The following is a 20,657-nucleotide window of genomic DNA, read 5'->3' as shown; positions in this document are numbered from 1 at the left end:
GCAAAATTACACAAATTACGTTTGAATAGAGATTATGGCAGGAAAGTGGATGAAATATAGCTAAAAGAAGAATTGTGAACCGAAGCAAAGTATGTAATGAGCCAGAAATATGCATATCAAAGAAGACACTGCACTGAGAAAATGGACAGCATGAAATAAATGAGCAGCACAAGTGCAGCGTACAGGCCTTTATCAAAGAATTTATATTTTGTTTATTTACCACGTCCTGGTAGTGTTAGCTCCATAAAGCATTATCAAAATTATCACAATTTTCAGTTTTATTTGCTTAGGAGAACGTTAGAGCAATAAGGTTTGGTTGGTTTGGTTTATGGGGCTTAACGTCCCAAAGCGACTAAGGCTATGAGAGACGCCGTAGTGGAGGGCTCCGGAAATTTCGACCACCTGGGGTTCTTTAACGTGCACTGACATCGCACAGTACACGGGCCTCGAATTTCTCCTCCAAAGAAATTCAGCCGCCGCGACCGGGATCGAACCCGCGTCTTTCGGGCCAGCAGCCGAGCACCATAGCCACTGAGCCACCGCGGCGGCCTTTAGAGCAATAAGAACTTGGCTCATAAATGCACCTCAAATATTGCCATAAATCATCGTACTCTTCGTCCTGGGCCACAAGAGCTGGGGCTTCATGAGATAATTATTACGGTGCATTAACGAAAATTTCAACATGCCGTCAGCATGCAAAGATTTTATACTGGCGCTGAAAAACCCGCATTTTTTTAATTTTCGCTGGCAGGAGGGAGTAACTTTCTTGACTGCGCTGCTTTCTTCCTAAGCAAATGAAAGACGTGTATGCCGAGCAAAAACAATTCGAAAATATGTAGCGTAAGATATAACACTAATGCACTGTGAAGCTTGATGCCTTATTGGTCCAGTAGAGTGGAGAGCTGGGCGAGTTAATTGGTTCACGATTGTAGAAAGAAAACCAGCGCAAAAGACGGGGACACAGAACTCGGAACACAGAATACAGGAACACAGAACACAGCGTCGTCCTGTGTTCCTGTTGTGCGTCTCCGTCCTTTGCCCTTGTTTTTTTTTTCCTTAATTGGCCATGCACTTGTGGCAATTTAAGTGCACTTCCTGTGAATTTTGCACAAAAGTAGTGTATTTTTGCATTCACCTTTTTTACACGCTGAGTTGTTTTATCTTTTGGTCACTTCAGAAGGGAGGAGTTAGTATAGAAGTAATTTACTTGGAGAATACAAGGAAATATATCTTGCGATGAATTTTCTCATATTTTAATTCTGCCTGATGGGAATGCATTACGCGCCATACGGTGTTACTCACAACCAAACGCCCAAGGCTCTAAGTTGGGCAAAGCATGTATCATATATGTGGAAGTGCGAATATGGCTGTGGTGCGCTGGGCGTCTTGCATGCACAGCAGGAAGTGATTTGTGTCTAGACCATCCAGGAGGGCATGTACAAGGACGGGAGGATAGTACAAACGCTAAAAAAAAAAAGCTAGCTGGGGCTAGAAACGCATTTTTCGTTCTAGCAAGTACCAACGTTGGGGCAAAGCAACCAGTTTTGGGCGCCTTGTAAGAAGAAAGGATGGTTCTGGGAAGCGGAGGCAGGGCTGCGTACGGCGCACGCGAGGTCGCGGGGTCACGGAGTAGCGCTGCAGCAGCACATCGGGAAAAGGTTAAATTCTTCCACTCGCCACTCGCAGCGCACCGCAGAGCCGGCAGCCTTCTCTCTTGTCCGCCTACCCGGCAGGTTCCGGCCGGGGAGACGGACAATAGTCGCGGGCGAGAGCGAAGGAGGGGGGGGGGGGGGGGGGGGGCACCACATGAAAGGCATTAGAAGAATGTCACTGGCGCCTCCACTACGGCTCAGCTTGTACTATTCTGGCGCAGTGCTGCGTTTCGCCGTAATCGCTTGTCAGCAAAGTGAACACAGCACCGTGCCTTCCCGTGAATAGTACAAGCAGGGACGTCGCGGCCACATCGGCATTCGCAGTATAGCGCCGCCCTGTCGCTTATTTGCTCGCTTATCCTCTAACAAGTCAAAAAGTCTTCCTGTTGTGGCACGCCATCCATGGCTTACGACACCACGTCTGTCATTCCCCTTCATACTTCAAGCGTTTCTCTTGCTATGGAAGTATTAGCCGTTGCGGCCACCAATTCAAGCAGCGAGAAAAATTTCAGCGCCGCAGGATTCGTAATGAAAGAGCGCCGCTCTTGTTTCGATCAAGCCATCATCAATGAACAACTTGCATATTTAGAGTGATAAATCTATACCTTTATGCGTTGTGTCTTGTGTATAATCCCAAACTGTGATCTGGAATGCGAGGTCAAAATTTGAATGTCATTGAAATAAACTCATTTTCCTCAAATTCTCTTTTTGTGTCGTCGCCGCTTTGCAGGTAGGGCCGAGCACGAGCGTGCTCAGGGTCCTTCAGTGTCGGGCCGGGCTTCCTGTCGGTAGGTTAAGTCCCGGGCCGGGCGCGGGTTCGAAATTGCGGCCCGTGCACAGCTCTATTCAGAAACCTAATCACATTTCCTTTTGTGAAAAAAGAGCTATGTGCAGAGTTTAAATGGTGCAAGTATGAAGCTACAATGAAGTCAATTACCAAACACATCGAAACATCAGTTGTGATGCCTGAAAAAAGATGTACTGCAACATATAAATACTTAAGTCTCGATAAGCAGGAATACTGAAGGGGAATAAAAACAGTTTTCTTTTGTTCGGGCTCACGCACCTGCTACAAACATATTCTTTATACATAGCAATAAAACTTGAAATAACTGTTTAAGAAGCCTTTTGGTCAAAGTATAGCTAAGTATGACTGAAAGGAGTCCGCAAGAAATGCACGGAAGCAGGCATGCAGTGTGACAGCGCAGCGCGACAGGTGCGCTTTTTAATCTCGCGCGCGCACTGAAGAACATGGGTTTATGGTTTATTGGGGTTTTAACGTCGCAAAACGAGTCAGGCTATGAGGGACGCCGTAGTGAAAGGGGTTCGGAAATTTCGACCACCTGGGGTTCTTTAACGTGCACTGACATCGCACAGTACACGGGCCTCTAGAATTTAGCCTCCATCGAAATTCGACCACCCCGACCGGGATCGAACCCGCGTCTTTCGGATCAGCGGCCGAGCGCCATAGCCACTGAGCCACCGCGGCGGGTCGAAAGACATGACGGGGACACGCCGAGGAGGCAACGCTGCAGTGCACGCTGCCTCCTCGCCTCTCGGCTCCTCGCGAGCAGCCCCGTCCGCTGACGAGCGGTGGCGGGGGAAAATCTAGGGAAAACATGCCTGTCCCCAACCGGACATGACGTCATTAAATATCACGTGACCTATGACGTCACGCGTATGACGTCATATTTTTTTGACCAATCAGCGTTTCCAGCCTGCCGTCCCGCAAACGCTTGTGTTAGCCGCTGCACTATCGCAGAGGGTTCATAGATCAGGATGATGCAGCATTAGCGCAGTGGTAAAATGGCACTCCTTTTATTCATTTCATGCAAATGAAAAGTAAACAGACCACGTGACTGGAGACGGGCTTACGAACACCACTCTCCAAGGCAAATTAGTAAGGAGCCATAAAAGTGCTCAAGATTCTTTACCAAGGACATATGTGAAGAAAAACACAAATGCAAGACAATGCGTGCCCCCCCCCCCCCCCCCCCCCCCCCCCTTCATCTTTCTGTCTTCATTTGGAAGCTCATACAATACATTGAACAATAAAAAACAGGCAATTTCAACACTTTAGTGTACTGCAGTGTTCTGGGGGTGTCACACAATGCAGGAACATGAACCAAGTGACCACAGAACTTCACTTTACGTATTTTAACCTGCATATCAAGCCATTTTCAGATGAAGAAAGGAGAACATGTCCTTAATTAACAAGTTGGCCACAGCACAGCAGTAAACATCAAAAGCTACAGCTGAAGTCGCTTCAAATGAGGCAACTAAAATAAAAAAAATGCAACATCGCATCCACAAGCAAGTATATAGTTCACTCACTGCATAACGCACGATAGTACAAAAATCATCTAAAGGACTTTGCCCCTGGTCTGCGTTCACAGAGCACAAAATAACAGGCGAAGGTCTCTGTATTCATGTACACGCTGCACAATGCTCAAAAAGTTCTGCTTGTCACAGACATCAATTGTGTGCAACCATTTGCAAAAATTCTAAACCTTTAAGTTGCAAGAACCCCAGATTCAGCAGTGTCAGTTCATGCAGTTATAAGTGCGTGAAAAGGAACAAAAAAGTTTACTAATGAAGTGCACAACTTCCGGTTGCCAGTATTGTAATTTGGCGAGATGACATGATCAGTGCATGCGCCCGTAACTCTCAAGAAAAAAAAAATGTGCTCCTGATATAGTGTACATGCAGGCAAACTTGTAGCAGGCAAAACTGTAGCATGTAAACTTGAGTTGCATTCTGTGTAATGCAGATGACTACACATTACAAATGAATGCAATATGCATGGAGAACATCCGCTACACTCAAGTACACTGCATACACCGTGCCAGAAATATGGTGAATTCTGTAAATTTAATCATTTAGCACGTGAGCTACAAAAGGGTTATCGACACTGGCTTCCCCTAACACAACTTATGTAGTCTGGTTTTCCCAGCTTACGGCGATCAGATTTCTCCCATTCACAAAAGACAATTACAGACAAGACGCGAGATTATAAAAGAAAACGGCAAATGGCGACTTAAACACTGCAGACCCCATACGACTTGCTCTGAGCTTAAATTACTGTCTAACAAAAACCAAGTATGACACGTTTGAAGCATAACAGGCAGCACAGATAAAACATATTTCAATTTCGGGTACAGCCACTTTGTACTGCCATTTAACATATAAAATAACAGTAGAAAGTCGCACTCACCAGAAACTGCTGTAGTATGTTTGGCAGACAAGCACAACGTTGACTTTTGAATTCAAGATGCCTACTACGAGTGCCTCAATGCATTTGAAGAGCATCAAGTGGCAAAGAGGCAAAAAAAAAAAAAGAGACCTGCCTGTCACACCTCAGTCGCAGGAACCATGCATCAAAACCTGGTGCCAAGAACCAGTAATGCCGACTGCAGAGTGCAGCCAATGTTCGCTGTCTTGAAGTCAACCTAGAGCTGTCAATCAGTTGATCAAACGCTGCTGCATCTTCTTCACCTTGTATACGACTGAAAGTCACCCGGAAACTGTATTCACAAACAGGAAAGGGTGGTGCACTCAAACTACTCAGTACAGGCAGATGAAAAGCCATGTACTCTGCTTAGTTTGTGCCAGAGTGGCACAGGACTGCTGACGATTGAAATATGTTAACCACCTCCTGGTAAAATTGGACTAACGGCAAAGATGCGAGAGAGCATCAATCAGCCTTGCCAACCTCCCTTGCTGCATAGGGAACACAAGAATCAGACGCAATGGCTAAAGCTGAGGCTCACACACTCCAACATTTTGTGTTAGCCCAACATGGGCTTGCATTAGAGAGGAAGGAGCTCAGGCTAAAATTGTACACAGAGGACCCGTTCGTGGACCGCTGCAGGTACAAGCTCCAGAACACGGCTTGCACATGCAGGCGGCTTCTTCCACGATCGAGCGCAGAACTATGGACTGGTTGCAACTGGCCATTTTCACCAGTTAGCATTCGTTGGAAAGTTTCAGGGTGCATTTCACAAGCAGCTTAGCCCGTCCAAAGGCTCGGACCTAGGACACACACACACAGAAACACGCAAAGGCTCACATGAACGGCATTGGCATGGGATAGTGTGTGGTAGGGTAAGGAGGCATGGGTCCACCGACGGGAGGTAGAGGATACGCAGGGGCAGGGGGTGCAGGCCGGCTTGGCGCGCCGCCCATCGGCCTTGGAAGCCGGCGTGTCAGCAGCTCAGTCATTTTTTCTGCCTTGATGCGCCGCAGGTGAGCGAGCTTGCGCACCTCAACAAACTCCTCCAGGAAGGACTCGACTGTCCTCTCGCCATCCAGAAAGCTTGAGGCTACCTTCTGCAAGGTCACCAAAGCCATTCGCATCATGTGCTGTAATTTCAGCAGACCTTTTCATCCAAAGGTTGGTATTTGCAGCAAATTTCTTAGTTTACGTGAATTTAGCTCTTGCAGCTAATCAGTCGGTTCCTTTGCACTGTGCCTCATTAAGCTGGTATAACAGTACATACTCCTAGCTTGAAGCAAGGTTATAAGCTTAGTAAAAATACTTGACTCAAGGACAATTATTTCATCTAGACCTTCTGATTGCTGCTACAAATGCAATATGCTCCAAGGACCCATTGTTCTCAAGTAATAATTTTTATTTCTGCACCCAGAGCAACCGTAAGTTAATTAAACCCACTGCTCTATGAACAGCGCACCCTTACGAAAACATGGTTATCAACATGCAGAGTATGCCAGTGCAAATAGCAGAAGTTCTGAAAATAAGCACTTACGTTAGACTCATTTTACAAAGGTTCAGTGAGCAACGTGACATTCTTACCAGATACTCAATTGCTTCAAGACAAACTAGAAAGGCACCTTTAATCATGCAGTATGCACTGAAAGCACAGAGTGGTGTCGCATGGCCATAAATAAATTCGTATTGTTATGAAGACTAAGAAGAGGGCAGTGGCGCGGGACGGAGCGCTCGTGCTAGGCCCGCAGCCATTAAATCATGTTATCATCTCTCATCATGTCGTCCTTTTCCTAGGCTTGCCACCTCGTAACAATTGGTGTGAGGTGCGGGTTCCTCATGGCCATCCTGGTCCCTGGAGCATCGCCGCCTTCTGCTCGCTTTCGTCGTTGGCCGAGGGGACCTCGACTCCGCCGCCGGCTCAACCACAGCAAGACCCGACCAGAACCGACCAGCTGCTTTCCCCCACCCCAGCCCCGACCACAAGACACGACGACCAGGACCAGACGCAGTATGACCCAATGACGACCTCAACCAAGATGGCACCCCCGCCCAAGCTGTCCGGCAAGTCCTTAAACCTTGACCTTCGGCTGTGGGCGACCGACCGCTGGGCCTGAAGCTCCAGGGACAACTGTTCATCAGATCATCTCGTTCATTTTAGTGGCAAGCCTTTCACCCTTTCCTATCATTTCTGATCATGGTCATCGCCACCTCACCATTCAGAATTCAAGCAATCGATCGGGACGATCACTCGGAGGACCCGGGTCCTGTTACGAAGACGAAGAAGACGGCAGTGGTGTGGGACGGAGCGCTCGCGCTAGGCCAGCAGCCGTCATCGAAATTCGACCGCCGTGGCCGGGTTCGATCCTGGCTCATGCTAGAAAAGTTGTGACAAAGCAAGTGCCATGGGTGTGAGCATTATGTATGTACCACACTATAGAGGGATCAGACAAAAACCAGTGTGCTTTCACGTTGTGACTGTTTGAGGTCGGTGGTTGGCCATCTTGCTATGTGTGTGATATGTGAAGTCCGCCTGCAGAATTTTGGACGAGGTCCAAGCCTATCAGCGTCCGAATGTGGCCGGTCCATGCAACAAATGATGGAGAAGAGAACGAAGAGGACACCTCTGTACTGTTTTCCTGACACTTCAAACTAGATCTTCGGAGAATCTTCCCAAATACTGTGGCTTTACAATGGTCGGATTTATTAAAGTCTGCACGGCATTTGATGACTTCCTATATTGCGAATCAAATAACAAAAACCTTTGATTCTCACTCAAAATTTTGAACAATTGTACACCCCTAGTACTTAAACCTCGAGATGGGCTGTGTAAGCACTTGCCGATAACCTATAAACAGACAGTGTTCAGACAAAACAAAGAAAACAAGGACTATGAACTACACCCTTGTATTTAGAGTGTAGTAGCAGTAATAATAATAATAATAATAATAATAATAATAATAATAATAATAATAATAATAATAATAATAGCTACACCAAAAGAAACTAAAGCAAGCACAATAACCATGCAGTGTTGACTTACCTCTGATTCTTCCTCTGCCTGAGCTGCTGCAGTCTGCAGTAATGCCAGTGTTGTCTCGAGGGATGACTGGCCACCCATGGAGTCTGAAAGACAGACGAGACACTCATGCAAAAGTCCAATCATACGCTCGCAATCTAAACCAAGAAAAACACAAGGCAAAGCTGTAGTACAGAAATAAAATTTTGAAAACGCTCCATCATCTGCACTGTTCCAGAAATGAACAGATGCAGAGAAAAAGTCCGTATCATAATAGTAAAGAAGAACTGAACACCAGACTACAAGGACATTTTTTTCAATTCAAAACTTTCTTCAGAAACAGCTGCAGGTACTGTCCATGTAGAGCACTACAAAGCAGTTTCACCACTTCCCGAAAATTAGCAGTTTTTGACTGAGCAACCAACAGATGAAAAGTGTTTTCCGTGTTCTGCCGACAGTATAAGCATGAAAATCTAAGCATACACCTTATCACGCCAGTTCAAACAAGGCAGGGCACCCTGAAGATGCAGGCTTCACAATACACCTGTGCCATTGTAATTTTTGACCCATTTTTTAATGCATTAGCATTAGAAACCTAGTGCCAGAGAAAAAATATGTCGGCGTGTTCTCTGAAGCCTCTCAGAAGGTGTAAACAGAGAAAAACATGGCCTCGAGGGCGGGGATTCGAACCCGTGGTGGCGTAAACAGATCAGCTTCTCTTGCCATTACTGAGCAATCGCCGCGGTCTTTAGCTGAATGTGTTAAACTGTCAACCTCTTGCGCTATGCTTTTGATATTGTTGTCTGCAACAACTTTCATCCACTTTCAAATAAATGCAAGAGCACGGCACTTGGACCCTTCCCCCAAAAAGGTGCAAGGAAGCACCACTTGGCAAGCATGGCACAAGTTACACGGAAGATCTGAACCACCAAGCAGAGTAACAAAGTTTTAGTTTTAAGAGGGTTTTAACGTCCCAAAGCGACTCAGGCTAGGAGGGACGCCGTAGTGAAGGGCTTCGGAAATTTCGACCACCTGGGGCTCTTTTAACGTGCACTGACATCGCACAGTACACGGGCCTCTAGAACTGAACTTAACTGTTATTGGTATGAATGAATCCAGTTTGTCCACACAAAGAGCTGACGAAATCAGAGCCCATATACTAATGCACTGCCCTGCGCGTCAGTCGCATTGATCGCCCGTGATTTATTTTTTTCTTCATGATGCAGGTTTGCACGACACGCCTACGTCATGAAACCTCCCAAGAGAGCTACTTTGGAGGCTGTATTTTTTTTTTTCTGCACTGTTCGGAGAGTATGGGAGTGGTGCTAGTGTTTGCTGCCAGTTTTTATATTTGCTTTATTCTAATGTGAGCTAAAAAAGAGGCTGGAATATTGATGACTGGCTGAAACCGAATTGGGCACAAAAACAAAGGAACATGTGCACGAGGGAAAGAACTTGGAGGAGTTGGCTGGAAATGGCCTGCTGAGTCGGTCAATGAGCGGACAGCAGTTGTCTTAGGCTGTATCTGAAAAGAGGCTAGAAAAGTTGCTTAAAGGATGTCATTGTACAATGAGATTTAAAGTTAACCTTGAGTTCTTAGTGTGCAACGAAATGCAGGTCATCTTTTTTCATAATAAACCTCTGTTCTAAACCTCTAGGCCTCTCTCCACTAAGTTAAAACAGCTTCCAACCTCCCTGCTTCTTCTTTTTGCAGGCATTCAGCACATAATGTCACCCACCATTGGAAGACATGGCCACAATTCATCATATTTGGATTTGTAGCTCTTTATCAGTCATCTCCTGTGCGAGTGCCCTGTCTTTGTGAACGAAAGACGTAGGCTGCGTTGTGCTTTGGACCGCCTTTCACAGAGGCCAAGATCCACGGTCCGTGGCCACAACAATCGACTGCAAGGCTTACAAGGCACCGTTTTGTTTTTTTGCGAGAGACTGCCTTGATTGACAGACTGTGACTGTGTTTCGCGTTCCTTCTCTCTTCCCTCTTTAATCCCCTCATTCCCTTCCCCAGTGGAGGGTAGCCAACCGGAAACCTTTCTGGTTAACATTCCTGCCTTTCCCCCTACTCTGCACCTAGGTGAACCTGCCAGTAAACAGTGATGCTTAAATATAATTGGCAAACACACTGTTCAATATTGGCATCAGTGGAAACCCACAGTCACAAGTCAGCTCTGTGTGAAGCTGAAGGGTGAACTACAGTCAGTAGGTCAGGATGGAGGAATGCTTACATCTACTTTCCTTGGTGCTTAATAAAGGGCAGGCTGCAAAAGATCTGCTTCAGCATCGACCACTGCACCTCCTGACTTGAACGTGGACAAAGACAGAGGGTGAACTAACCTAAGGTCTTCTTGTTCTGCTCCACTTCAGTCATCAGCTCCTGTGCCTGCTCGTACAGCTCCTTGAGCTGCTGCCGTGACTGCCTGAGCTTGGGCTCCCGTGACAGGTTGAAGTCTGCGAGGCTCTTGTTGCTGGCCAGCAGCATCTCACGCTCATTCTCAGCATTCTTCACCTGTTGCCATTGCAACCACACAACAGCGCATATAAACCACCGTTGCTTTATAATATTCAACACAGCACTAAAGCATGAAAAATAATTTCTTATTTCTTTTTCCAAGAGCATATCAACAGAGACAAAGGTCTGTTTGCATCATAAAATTTTGTCAAGTACTATAAGGTGAAAACAGAGCATACTCACTGCGAGACTATGCCAACATGTGGCCACAGTGAACACACTAAAGGGGAATGCTAAGTGAAGCTAGACCAATAGTTTAGCATCACATGATAACATATAACATATGACTGTTAGCGAAAACAGTGCTTTGATAAGTGAGAAAAAAAGTGAAGTATACATGGCCCCCTCGCACTCCTGTGTCTGCATCTAGTGACGTGAATTCTTCGCTGGCCGTGACAGGTTCATAGCTTTCTCGTTCAATGCCATTTCACCGTTATGGGCAAGTACAGGTCTCTCTAATATGAACGACAACAACTATTTTACACAAAAAATACAAATGTTTTGCTTATTTTTCTCCTAAGGTATTTAAAAAAACAAACTTTTGGATATTATACACCAAGAGGAAAACTAGTTACAAAACAAAAAAAAATTGTGCCTGACATACAAAATTATGCAGTAATCAGTCACTGAATGATCAAACTTTGATCCCCTTTCATATTGGAGGGATCTGTACCTTTGAGTGGACAAAGCCAAGAAGACGGAGAGACTCATCATTAAAACACTGCAAACCACAGAAAGACAGAAAGACAAAACACAAACACGGGTGCAGAGTCTTTTGCCCCAGTATTCTGAGCACTCGGCCTATGTGTAGTTGTAGTACGCAGCAAGTTCTGAACAGCGATCTCTCAATGGCATTCACGTTCGAAAATAGTGCCTCGGATTGGCTCCAGAGCTCCAGTGAACAAATGTCGTGAAATTGATGTAATCTTTCTTAAGTTCTGGGGACTGTAAATGTGAGAGGATGTCGGGAACTTCACTTCAGATTTTTTTTTCTCAGCAACACAGCTAACTTTCTGCACAGCAAAAAAAAATGTTGGTAGTGATCCCAAGGAATACTCTATGTCTAGCATAGTGGTTTGCTTAGTTTGCTATTTCTACTTAGTATTCCTTTAATATCTGCACCTCTAGATTGCAGCATTTTATGTACAGCATATCAGGTACAGTCAACTTTCGTTAAATCTAACACAGTCAGGACATGCAACTTAAGTTAACATTATATAATGTTTGAATTAAAAGGTGCATTTGAAGTTACCAGCAAACTGAACCATCATCACCATCACCAGACTGCACTGTAAGACAATGGCTTGCCCCAAAGATAATTGTGTTAAACTCAGTTGGAGAAAATTAAAGCTTTCTTACACACATCAGCATTGTTTTTTATGCTGATGCCCATAAAAAGCGATTGTGTAAACAAGTATGGAATGCACAATAAGCTGATCAGTGTAGGTTTTGTATGTAAGTAACCATTCAAATCAAAGCACACCTTCCACTGCAGCCATGGTCAGCTATGGCTCTTAGACACTGTAATCGTTCTTACTGTTTTCTGACAAAACAATGCAGCATTACATACGCATGAGGCTGTCCCAGTTTAAGGGACATGGTTCACAAAGCCACCTGCAGTAAAGAGTGCGAGACAGGTCATGGCAGTGTGCTGTCCAACCACGATTGCAAGGAATACCGCACCGGCCAGTCACTCATCGTTTTTGTGTGCAAGAAGCTTCGTGAATTTGTCTTCAGCAGGCCTAAGCTTTCCTAACAGAGCAAGGTTTAGATAAGAAAGGCTGCATATACTGTTTCTCGTTCTTCCCGAATAAACTGCTAGAGTCGTTTCTTTGGCACTTGGATATGAGTTCAGCATCCAGAGTACTGCAAGCCTGTCCAGATCAAATGCACTGCATCCGTCAATACAGTCCTCATTGCTTTAACAAAAGCTTCTTTCTTTTGACTCTTTTAGCATGCCCGGCACCTGCCAGCGATAATCCACAGTTCAAATAGTCCAAATCATTAACGTGATTAAACTGAGACAATGTGCAGTTTCCTCCACAGAAAAGAGCAGGGATCTATTGAAACCCTTGAACAAAGTCAAATGAGAAGACAAGTTAACCAATATCAAATTACCAGAATCCAACTGTGTTTTCCCCGTACTATTCAGTGCGCCTATTTAATGAAAAGTAAGCAAAGCACAAGCCTGTTTACTGCACTTGAATGATATGCAGACAACAAATGACACCCATTATAGCAAAGCAAAATGGTACCAGTATCTGCGCAGCAATAACTTTGAGTATGTGTTCACACTAACATGAAACTAGCCAATCACGTTTTGCATTAGTTATTTGAGCTGTAAACCAAGAAGCTCAAGGCAAGTGCAAAATTATGTCTCAGGGTGGCTGCAAGAGTAGAAAGTACTTTAAATGACATTCAAAAAATGCGCAAGACAACATTTTTCCAAAAAAGCAGCACCTAACGCAATTGCTTAATCCAATACAAGAAAACAGCCCAAAAAGAAACATTAAAGGTCTCTTCGATTTGGCAGCACCAGCTGCACCAGTTCAAGGGGTGCAGCACCGTCGTCCTCGTTTTTCCGGTGCCGCGCGCGCCCCCTGCACTTTCCTCCTCGTTTTGCCAAGGTGCAGGCCTAGTTCTGCACGAGTTCTTCGCCGCCTTGCACTCGGTCAGAAGGTAGTGCAGCATGGCGCGCCTGCACTTGCGCCTTCGTTTTGCCAGTGGCCGGTGCGCGCTAGTGTACGGGCTGTATCTGCACTTGTTGAACTGGCGCTGCACGCTCACGTGACTGCTTGGCGCCGCTGCAGAACTAGTACAGCCAGTGCAAGCCAAATCGAAGAGACCTTAAATAAATAAAACACTAGCGATGCTCAGCATGTATACAGCCGCAAGAATGCATACAGCTTGAATGAATGCTGCTCTACTTTCCAGGGGAAACAATAAAACGATAATAAATGTCACATCAAAGAGGAAACTGTGCTACCATGTTTGCAGAAAAAAAGAAAAAGTGTAAAAGAATGGCTCAGCAAACTGGCATCTAATGTCAACATCACAGAACTACATTTCCTGCTTTAGGAGATAAAGCATCCTTCAGACATCCATCACCACATGTTTTGGCTAACCAAAAGAGGATGGCGTATAGTATGATGTGGCATGGCATTTCACATGTCAGCTACAAAGTATGCTAGGCATACAGTGACTACATACAATCTCGTTAAATAGTGTGGTCTACAGCAATCCATGAGCTGACAGTCTTGAAAGAACCACCCCTATCACTTGAAGGCTGCACTTACAACAAACTAAAAAGGCGATAAGTGACAAGGAATTACGACAGGAAACTTCCCTTTTTTTCCTGCCATGAAGTTTCGATTCTTAGAACAAAAGTAGGCACACGAGCATGACATCAGCCACGTAGGGAATGTTGTGCCTTTTGTTTCAGTTAAGCAGCATTCCCCAAAATTTCCTGACACGACTGCAGCGTCGAGCAGGTCTCCTGTTTCGCAAACAGAAGCATAGAAACTACGATCTACGTTCACAGCGACGTTTCACACACGTTCACACACTCGATGAACATGACACTTAACGACGGCGATGAAATCACTTCCGTGAAAAGATGACCAAACGCCATCGCATGACGACACACCTGTTGGAGATCCTTGACCATACTGTCAACTCGGGCATCGTCGTTTAGTAGCTTTTGTAGCTCTTCTGTGTTGAGGTGCTGGAACAATCCCAGGGCTGCCGTGTAGTCTGGGTTCACGTCACTCACGTAATAAGGCATGTCGACCAACCTGCGAGCATGGGCAGGGGCAGGAGGCGGAGGTCGTTTAGGACGAGGCATTTTCACGCCGTGAACCGCAACGAATGCCGACCCCTAACTCCGCTGCCCGAGATCAACCGTTCACCAGGACGGGACGGGGCGCAACGGGACGGGAGGTGTGCTTATCGCATTGCTCTCGACACCGCAGTGACGCGCACAATAGAGCAGCTATGGCAACAGCCAATCGGAACACCTGCTTTAACTTTATGCGTGACGCTTAGAGGAATTGCAGGAAGATGACGAAGCTTACGGGCGTGCCGGACCCCTCCGGCGTCAGAGAGACTTCGGCAGCGCTGGCGAGCGGACCGAGCAGTTGAAACAGCTCGGTCCGAAATGAGGGAAGCGGTGATTTACCTGTGGCCTCAGACGTCTTCAAGCGTTAGGACGTAGGCGACATTCACGTAAAGTTACAGGCCCGAGTGACAGAAAACAGGATCAAGATGACTCGGGTAATGTAACTTTAGCGCACCTCAACTGGCAGCACGATGACCGCGACCAAGAGCGAGTAACAACAAATGGCGTACAGTGTTGCTAGATCAGTCGAACGGCGGGCTCCGCTTAGAAAGCGAAACCTCAAACGCAACATTTTCGCTTCATTTCTGATGCAAATTTGCATGATACTAATGCCCAAGGAAGCATTGCAAGCAGTCGCTTGACAAAAATGCGACCTGTCAGGCTAAGAATGTCTGCATGTCTGCATTCGTAAGGCCGCTGTGGTCACCATTGCAAGCGCGTACACGCACGCCATATTGCTATTTCTTTCGCGAGCCGCCAAAATTTCGCGATTATTCTAGTTATTGTAAAGCTATAGTGGCAGTTATCAGCTAGTGCGTACTACTGCTGCCCTTAAACATGTCTGCACCGATTACAGAACTCAAGTGAATGCCTCCTTTTTTTTCCCCTCGCTAGGAAGCTCGCTAGGAAGCAAAGAAGAAAGTCTACAAGCGGCAGCCACCTGCATTGAAGGATACATGAAGAAGAGGGGACTAAGGTGTTCCACCGAAAAGTCCGAACTTCTCAGAGTAGGAAGGCACCCTACAGAGGCTAACCTCGAGGTGAAACTAGAAGGGCAGAACATACCGGAACAAAGAATGATAAGAATACTCGGTATGTGGCTGCAAGGTAGCAGGAAATGCAGCCACACACTCAGCCTGCTACGCAAAGCGGCGGAGCAAGTAGGCCGAATGATAAATAGAGTAGCCAGCAAAAGGCATGGCATGAAGGAAGAAGACACAATCAGACTGGTGAACAGCCTGATAGTCAGTCGAATAACATACTCACTACCATACCACGTAACCATCAAAGCTGAAAGAGAGCAAGCAGAAGCTATCCTTCGCAAAGCGTACAAGATAGCCTTACATCTACCAAGGAACACGTCCAACGAGAAGCTAATGCAACTAGGGCTAAACAACACTTTTGAAGAGCTGAGTGAATGCCAAATAAAGGCACAACTTCAAAGACTCAGCGACACAAGAACCGGACGAGCACTTCTGACTAGGTTGGGTCGGGAGACGGAGAACCATCACAACAACAGGGCAAACATACCAGACGCACTAAGAAGAAACATAAGCGTACAACCCATCCCCCGCAACATGGACCCAAACCTCCATGCCAGCAGGAGGAGAGCCAGAGCAGAATACTATGAAAAAACAATAGGGCACAGGGACAGCACGGTATACACCGACGCTTCCCCGTACTATGGTGAACGAGGAAATAAAATGGTGGCGGTAGTCGTCAACCGCCAGGGAGAACACATAACGAGCCTCACGGCCAGGGCATCAAATGTAGCAGAGGCGGAGGAGATAGCGATAGCCGTAGCAATGAGGGAGGGGGATAGAAAGGGGAGACCCTTGAATATTTTAACAGACTCACAAGAAGCGTGTCGAAACTACACAAAAGGAAGGGTAGGCAAAACGACACTCAGGATCCTCAGCGAGGGGACACCCTCGGGGAGGAGAGAGAAACATAACATAATTTGGATACCAGGCCACGCGGGGGTCTGGGGCAACGAAAGGGCGGACGAACTAGCTCGAGGGCTTACTATCCGAGCTGGGGGGTCACAAGCCCCGGAGGAGCTCTGGACTAGCCTAGGGGCTGGGTACTCTGAAACACTAAGTTTATACAGGGGGCTAAGATACAAATACCCCCCACCACACAAAGAGCTAAGCAAGGAAGAAGCCGCAAAATGGCGGAAGCTACAGACAGGCTCCTTCCCCAACTTATATATACTAAGCAAGATGTTCCCGACACAATACCGCGCCACATGCCCTTGGTGCGAAGCGAGGCCAACACTATACCACATAACATGGGAATGCGACAGAAACATATCGTTCCACAAACACGACACACCAAGTGCGGAGCAATGGGAGAGCCGGCTCACCAGCTGCGAGCTAGAGGCCCAAAGGGCACTCATAGCACACGCAAGCGAGGTGGCCAGACTCAGTGGAGCCCTGGACTAGGGGACCACCCAAGGCTAGGAGGCAACCTCAAGACTTGAAGAGAAGACTTGAAGAAGACCTCCACCGCAGGCTAAATCTTATAAATCAATAAAGTTTCTACTCACTCACTCCCCATTCTGCGCCATTTTGTGTCCATTTTTTTTTTTTTCAATGATTCAGAGCCTTATAAACTGGTCATAATTGGTTGACGGCAAATGTCCACAGTTTACACAACCTGCGCGCTCAACCTGGCGCGCAGTGCAAGCTCTCCACACTCGAACTTGAGTATGCTCTGTGCAGATCTTCCATGAGTAAATTTAGCTCATTCAAGTGAAAAACCAAGAGGAAACAAGCACGCTAAAAGAATAGACTTACTAAGACAGTACAGGATACCTAATGACTAAATATAAACTGAGGCTGCACGCATAAACAGTGCACAGTGCCGAACTTGTGTAGGCTCCTAACATACGGAGGCACACATGCTATTCACTGCTTTCAGCAACAGGTTAATGATAAAATGGCAGGTTTCTGCACATTGGAATAAAACCGCTTCTGTGTGAAACCTACGTAATGCAGACTAACGTATTCTTGGGCAATAGCAACAGAAATAACCAAGATAATTTCAGACGTTTTCCAGTCAATTTATTTAAAGCAGACTTAAAACAGCACTTTATTAGACAACACAAGACGGTGTTACAAAAACAAGTGGCACGTTTTAGAGGTAGATATAAGCAACATTTTACACTTCCATGAAACAAAACCCATTAAAATAAATGCTGAATTATTCCTGCAATAGAATGCAACTGTGCAGACAAGCGCAGTCACCTCTCATCTATAAATGTGTCACTGTCTCCAAAATGTTCGGCAATTAAAGTTTTAAATACCTCCCTCATGCTTTTAAATGAAACACAACCATTCCGCGCTGCATGCCTTAACAATAAATCTGAAATTTGCGTCTTGAATACACAATTATCTTTTTCTCTACATATACCCCTAAAACACGACGTGATCTGAAGATTCTGGACCAAATTACTGTTACAGGCAATAACGGCTGGCTGCCACATCACCAAAAAGCTTATTAATAGCCTAAAACAGTAACATGAAGAGTTGCACTAATCTATTTTTCGGTCAGCAATAAAGCAATCCTACGCAATTTCTCTCGGACAGACCTCAAAAGAATGGTGACACAGTTTTCAAAAACTGGAATGCGGCTCTCTGATGTAGTGTGCGATCAAATGTTCGTTTATAACAAATCGATTGGGCCCAAAATTTCGAAGTAAACAACACCATGAAATATGAATATGTCTATCGAAGCCACATATGTTGATTAATGAGCAGAGTGCACTGTGTGTGAAAGTGGTAATACGGATTCATTCCAAATATGAATGCCAAATAATTGTACTAGTTTGATATGTGTACTTTTTGTGACACCCAATAGATTTGTGTGTTCAGTGAGAGGAACCATCTGCCAATGTTGCCATGGTATATACACTGAATAACAATGCCCACAAAAGAGGACACGACACTTATTTACTCAGCCCCACCTGAGAATGCGCCTTTCGCAGGACACACAGAGGTATTAGTTAAGGGGGGACCCTGGTCTTGAAAAAAAAAATTTTATTAATGAAGTCACAGTTATGAAATTTTCAGGCCACATGTATTTTTGTGCGCTGATTCTAGATATGTCATTTAATTTTGTGTAAAACAATTCCTTGAGCACTTGTGCAATTTTTATGCAAGTATTTTGGGAAAAGTTTTGCAGAAAATTTGCTGCAGGAAACTCGCTGAAATGCATGCCATTGGGTTCTCTTCACACCAAGGAATGCAATAAGGGTAAAATTATCATCCTGGCTGTCATAGAACTTAAGTTATAGACTTTTGAAGTTGTCGCCTCAGAAATGAGAATAAAAGTGTGTATTCCTGTCCGTGAAGTGGCAGCTTCAGTACCCTATATCTCAAGTTCTATGATAGCCAGGATGATAATTTCACCCTTATTGCATTCCTTGGTGTCAAGAGAACCCAATGGCATGCATTTCAGCGAGTTTCCTGCAGCAAATTTTCTTCAAAACTTTCCCAAAATACTTGCATAAAAATTCCAAAAGTGCTCAAGGAATTGTTTTACACGAAATTAAATGACATATCTAAAATCAGCACACAAAAATACATGGGGCCTGAAAATATCATTACTGTATCTAGATTAATAATTTTTTTTTTTCAAGATCAGGGTCCCCCCTTAAATGGTGGATGTATGGGTAGTAGTACTACAGAAACGAAAATTGGCAAAACAATGATACCACTCTGATATGCCTTGACCTGCTGCAACTTCTTTTCGACCGCCTGGAAAAATGTGACTAAGTTTCCATGAAGCTCAATTTCAATTTCCTTCTCAACAGCATTTTCGTATGGCCAGGATTAAATGACTCATCCTAGAATTCACTCAACCACACCGCCTATCTGTCATTTCTGTGCACAAAAGGGACGGGTAAGCACACATCGGTCTTACTGGTGTAAGAGTGAGCAGAAAGCCTTGTGCTATACACAGTATTGGTGAAGATGCAAGTAACACAAGCTTGACCAGCATGGTCAGCATTTTTGCCACTCACTTTACTACAGCTGTCCCTCTATGCTAAAGTCTTTCTGAAAGTTTTGTATCTATGATGCACAGATAAGTTTTTTAATTTAGACCATGCATGCATTGTTTCCTTTCATTTTCATGCTGTCTGTTGCCTGTGCTGCAGCAAAAACATGACACGACGGCATCAACACAAAATTAGTCATCCCAACTGTATGTGTTATCAACACCCTTTAATGAGCTAGTGTCTCAGATTAGAAGGATTAGTAGCAATAATTAAGTCTGACAACCTGACAAAGAAAATAAACCGTTAATGATCTATGACTGGCACACCACTGACCATATAGTTTAATGGATTAAGGTGAGTGATCATGCTAACTGGCGGAACGAATCTTTGTTCGCCCACATGTATACATTGAATCACATTACTGTGGCCCAAGTGAAGGTCATGAGCAGAAGGAAAGTGCTATTGACTGCCATTGTAATTGGTTATTATGGTAAAAACTTGAATTTGAACAACATGGACAGCAACTGCCTCTGCATAAAACAGAAACAATAGTGTGGAATATTGTGCTGTGTGCACAGCTCATCAATGGGATGAGTACAAAAACATGAAACATGCTGAAAGACTTGCAGACATAATCACATCACATCGCTTTTTCTTTTTTGCGAAAAAATAAGAATTACGGCCTGCTACTGGCTTGCAAACTCACCATCAGAAATCAAAATTTATAAACATCTCTTTTCAAGACAACAGGTACCCGATGATAAACACTGTTTTCTGCCTTCAAGTCCTGGGTAAATGCCACAATTGGAGTTACGAACTAAAATTTCTCTATTCAAGCTATCCATGTCTGTTAAGCCTAAATCTTCTAAGAAACAGTCTGCACATCATGATCTGTAAGCCTTTGACAACTGTTCACGTTCAGCATGCAATGACATACCGCATTTCTGAGACAGAAGTCTTCTTCCAAGCACGCAAAAGGGCCTGGAAAGAGTCCCACATCCAAAACAGCTGCAATGACCACTTTGAAAGCAGGACAGCGATATCAGCTTGTAGCTGATATCGCTATCCTGTTTTAGAAGTAGCCAACAGAGTTCAACAAATGTCTAGTCATAGTCAACAAGTGTGGGGTCTGGTTCATCCTCCTCTTCCTCTGCTTCTTCTTCAGGATTTTCTTCATCGGTTGGCAAAGCAGCCGCCTTGCCAGCTTTGCCTGCGGCCTTCTTTCCCTTCTTCTTTACCATATCGTCGGTAGCATAAGGTGTCATGAAGGCCTCCTTGTTGAGGGCCCGTGTGAGCGCTGCCTTGACCTGCATCCACAGTGGGCGGGGAACACAAAGAAATGAGAGAAAAAAAAACATTAGTTCTGGAATAGCTGGGTTGCCATGTGAAGAGG

At 45.1% G+C, this 20,657-nt stretch overlaps 2 protein-coding genes and 1 long non-coding RNA gene across 4 annotated transcripts in view; 1 reads left to right on the top strand and 2 right to left on the bottom strand.

The window, feature by feature from the left end:
- Positions 1 to 3,659: 3,659 nt before the first annotated feature.
- LOC149364329 (vacuolar protein sorting-associated protein 37B-like) lies at positions 3,660 to 14,772 on the bottom strand. 2 transcript variants are annotated; one of them, XM_089574269.1, is made up of 5 exons: positions 14,602 to 14,772; positions 14,071 to 14,218; positions 10,250 to 10,421; positions 7,922 to 8,004; positions 3,660 to 5,981 (listed from the first exon to the last, which is right to left on the bottom strand). In XM_089574269.1, exons 2-5 carry the CDS (start codon positions 14,206 to 14,208, stop codon positions 5,718 to 5,720), a joined length of 657 nt encoding a protein of 218 aa, XP_089430395.1. In that variant the 5' UTR covers positions 14,209 to 14,218; positions 14,602 to 14,772; the 3' UTR covers positions 3,660 to 5,717. The 2 variants fall into 2 exon arrangements, with proteins under 2 accessions (XP_089430395.1, XP_089430394.1); XM_089574268.1 differs by lacking the exon at positions 14,602 to 14,772 and having other exon boundaries at positions 14,071 to 14,407.
- Positions 4,986 to 7,609, top strand: LOC149364330 (uncharacterized). Its single transcript, XR_016289174.1, has 2 exons — positions 4,986 to 6,045; positions 6,676 to 7,609. It is a non-coding gene; the product is annotated as an uncharacterized LOC149364330 (long non-coding RNA).
- A 4,055-nt stretch (positions 14,773 to 18,827) lies between the features above and the next one.
- Positions 18,828 to 20,657, bottom strand: part of LOC149364327 (replication factor C subunit 1-like) — a 37,639-nt gene continuing 35,809 nt past the window's right edge. The window contains exon 23 of the mRNA XM_089574267.1: positions 18,828 to 20,571. Coding sequence (XP_089430393.1) covers positions 20,368 to 20,571 — 204 coding nt within the window. The 3' untranslated portion in view covers positions 18,828 to 20,367. The remainder of the gene's footprint in view (positions 20,572 to 20,657) is intronic.

The sequence above is a fragment of the Amblyomma mixtum genome, chromosome 2 (genome assembly GCF_055824585.1).
Source record: "Amblyomma mixtum isolate Tamu chromosome 2, ASM5582458v1, whole genome shotgun sequence".
NCBI classification, from domain to species: domain Eukaryota; kingdom Metazoa; phylum Arthropoda; class Arachnida; order Ixodida; family Ixodidae; genus Amblyomma; species Amblyomma mixtum.
The sequence above is the reverse complement of the archived record's forward strand: the minus strand, read 5'-3'. Positions and strand labels throughout refer to the sequence as shown.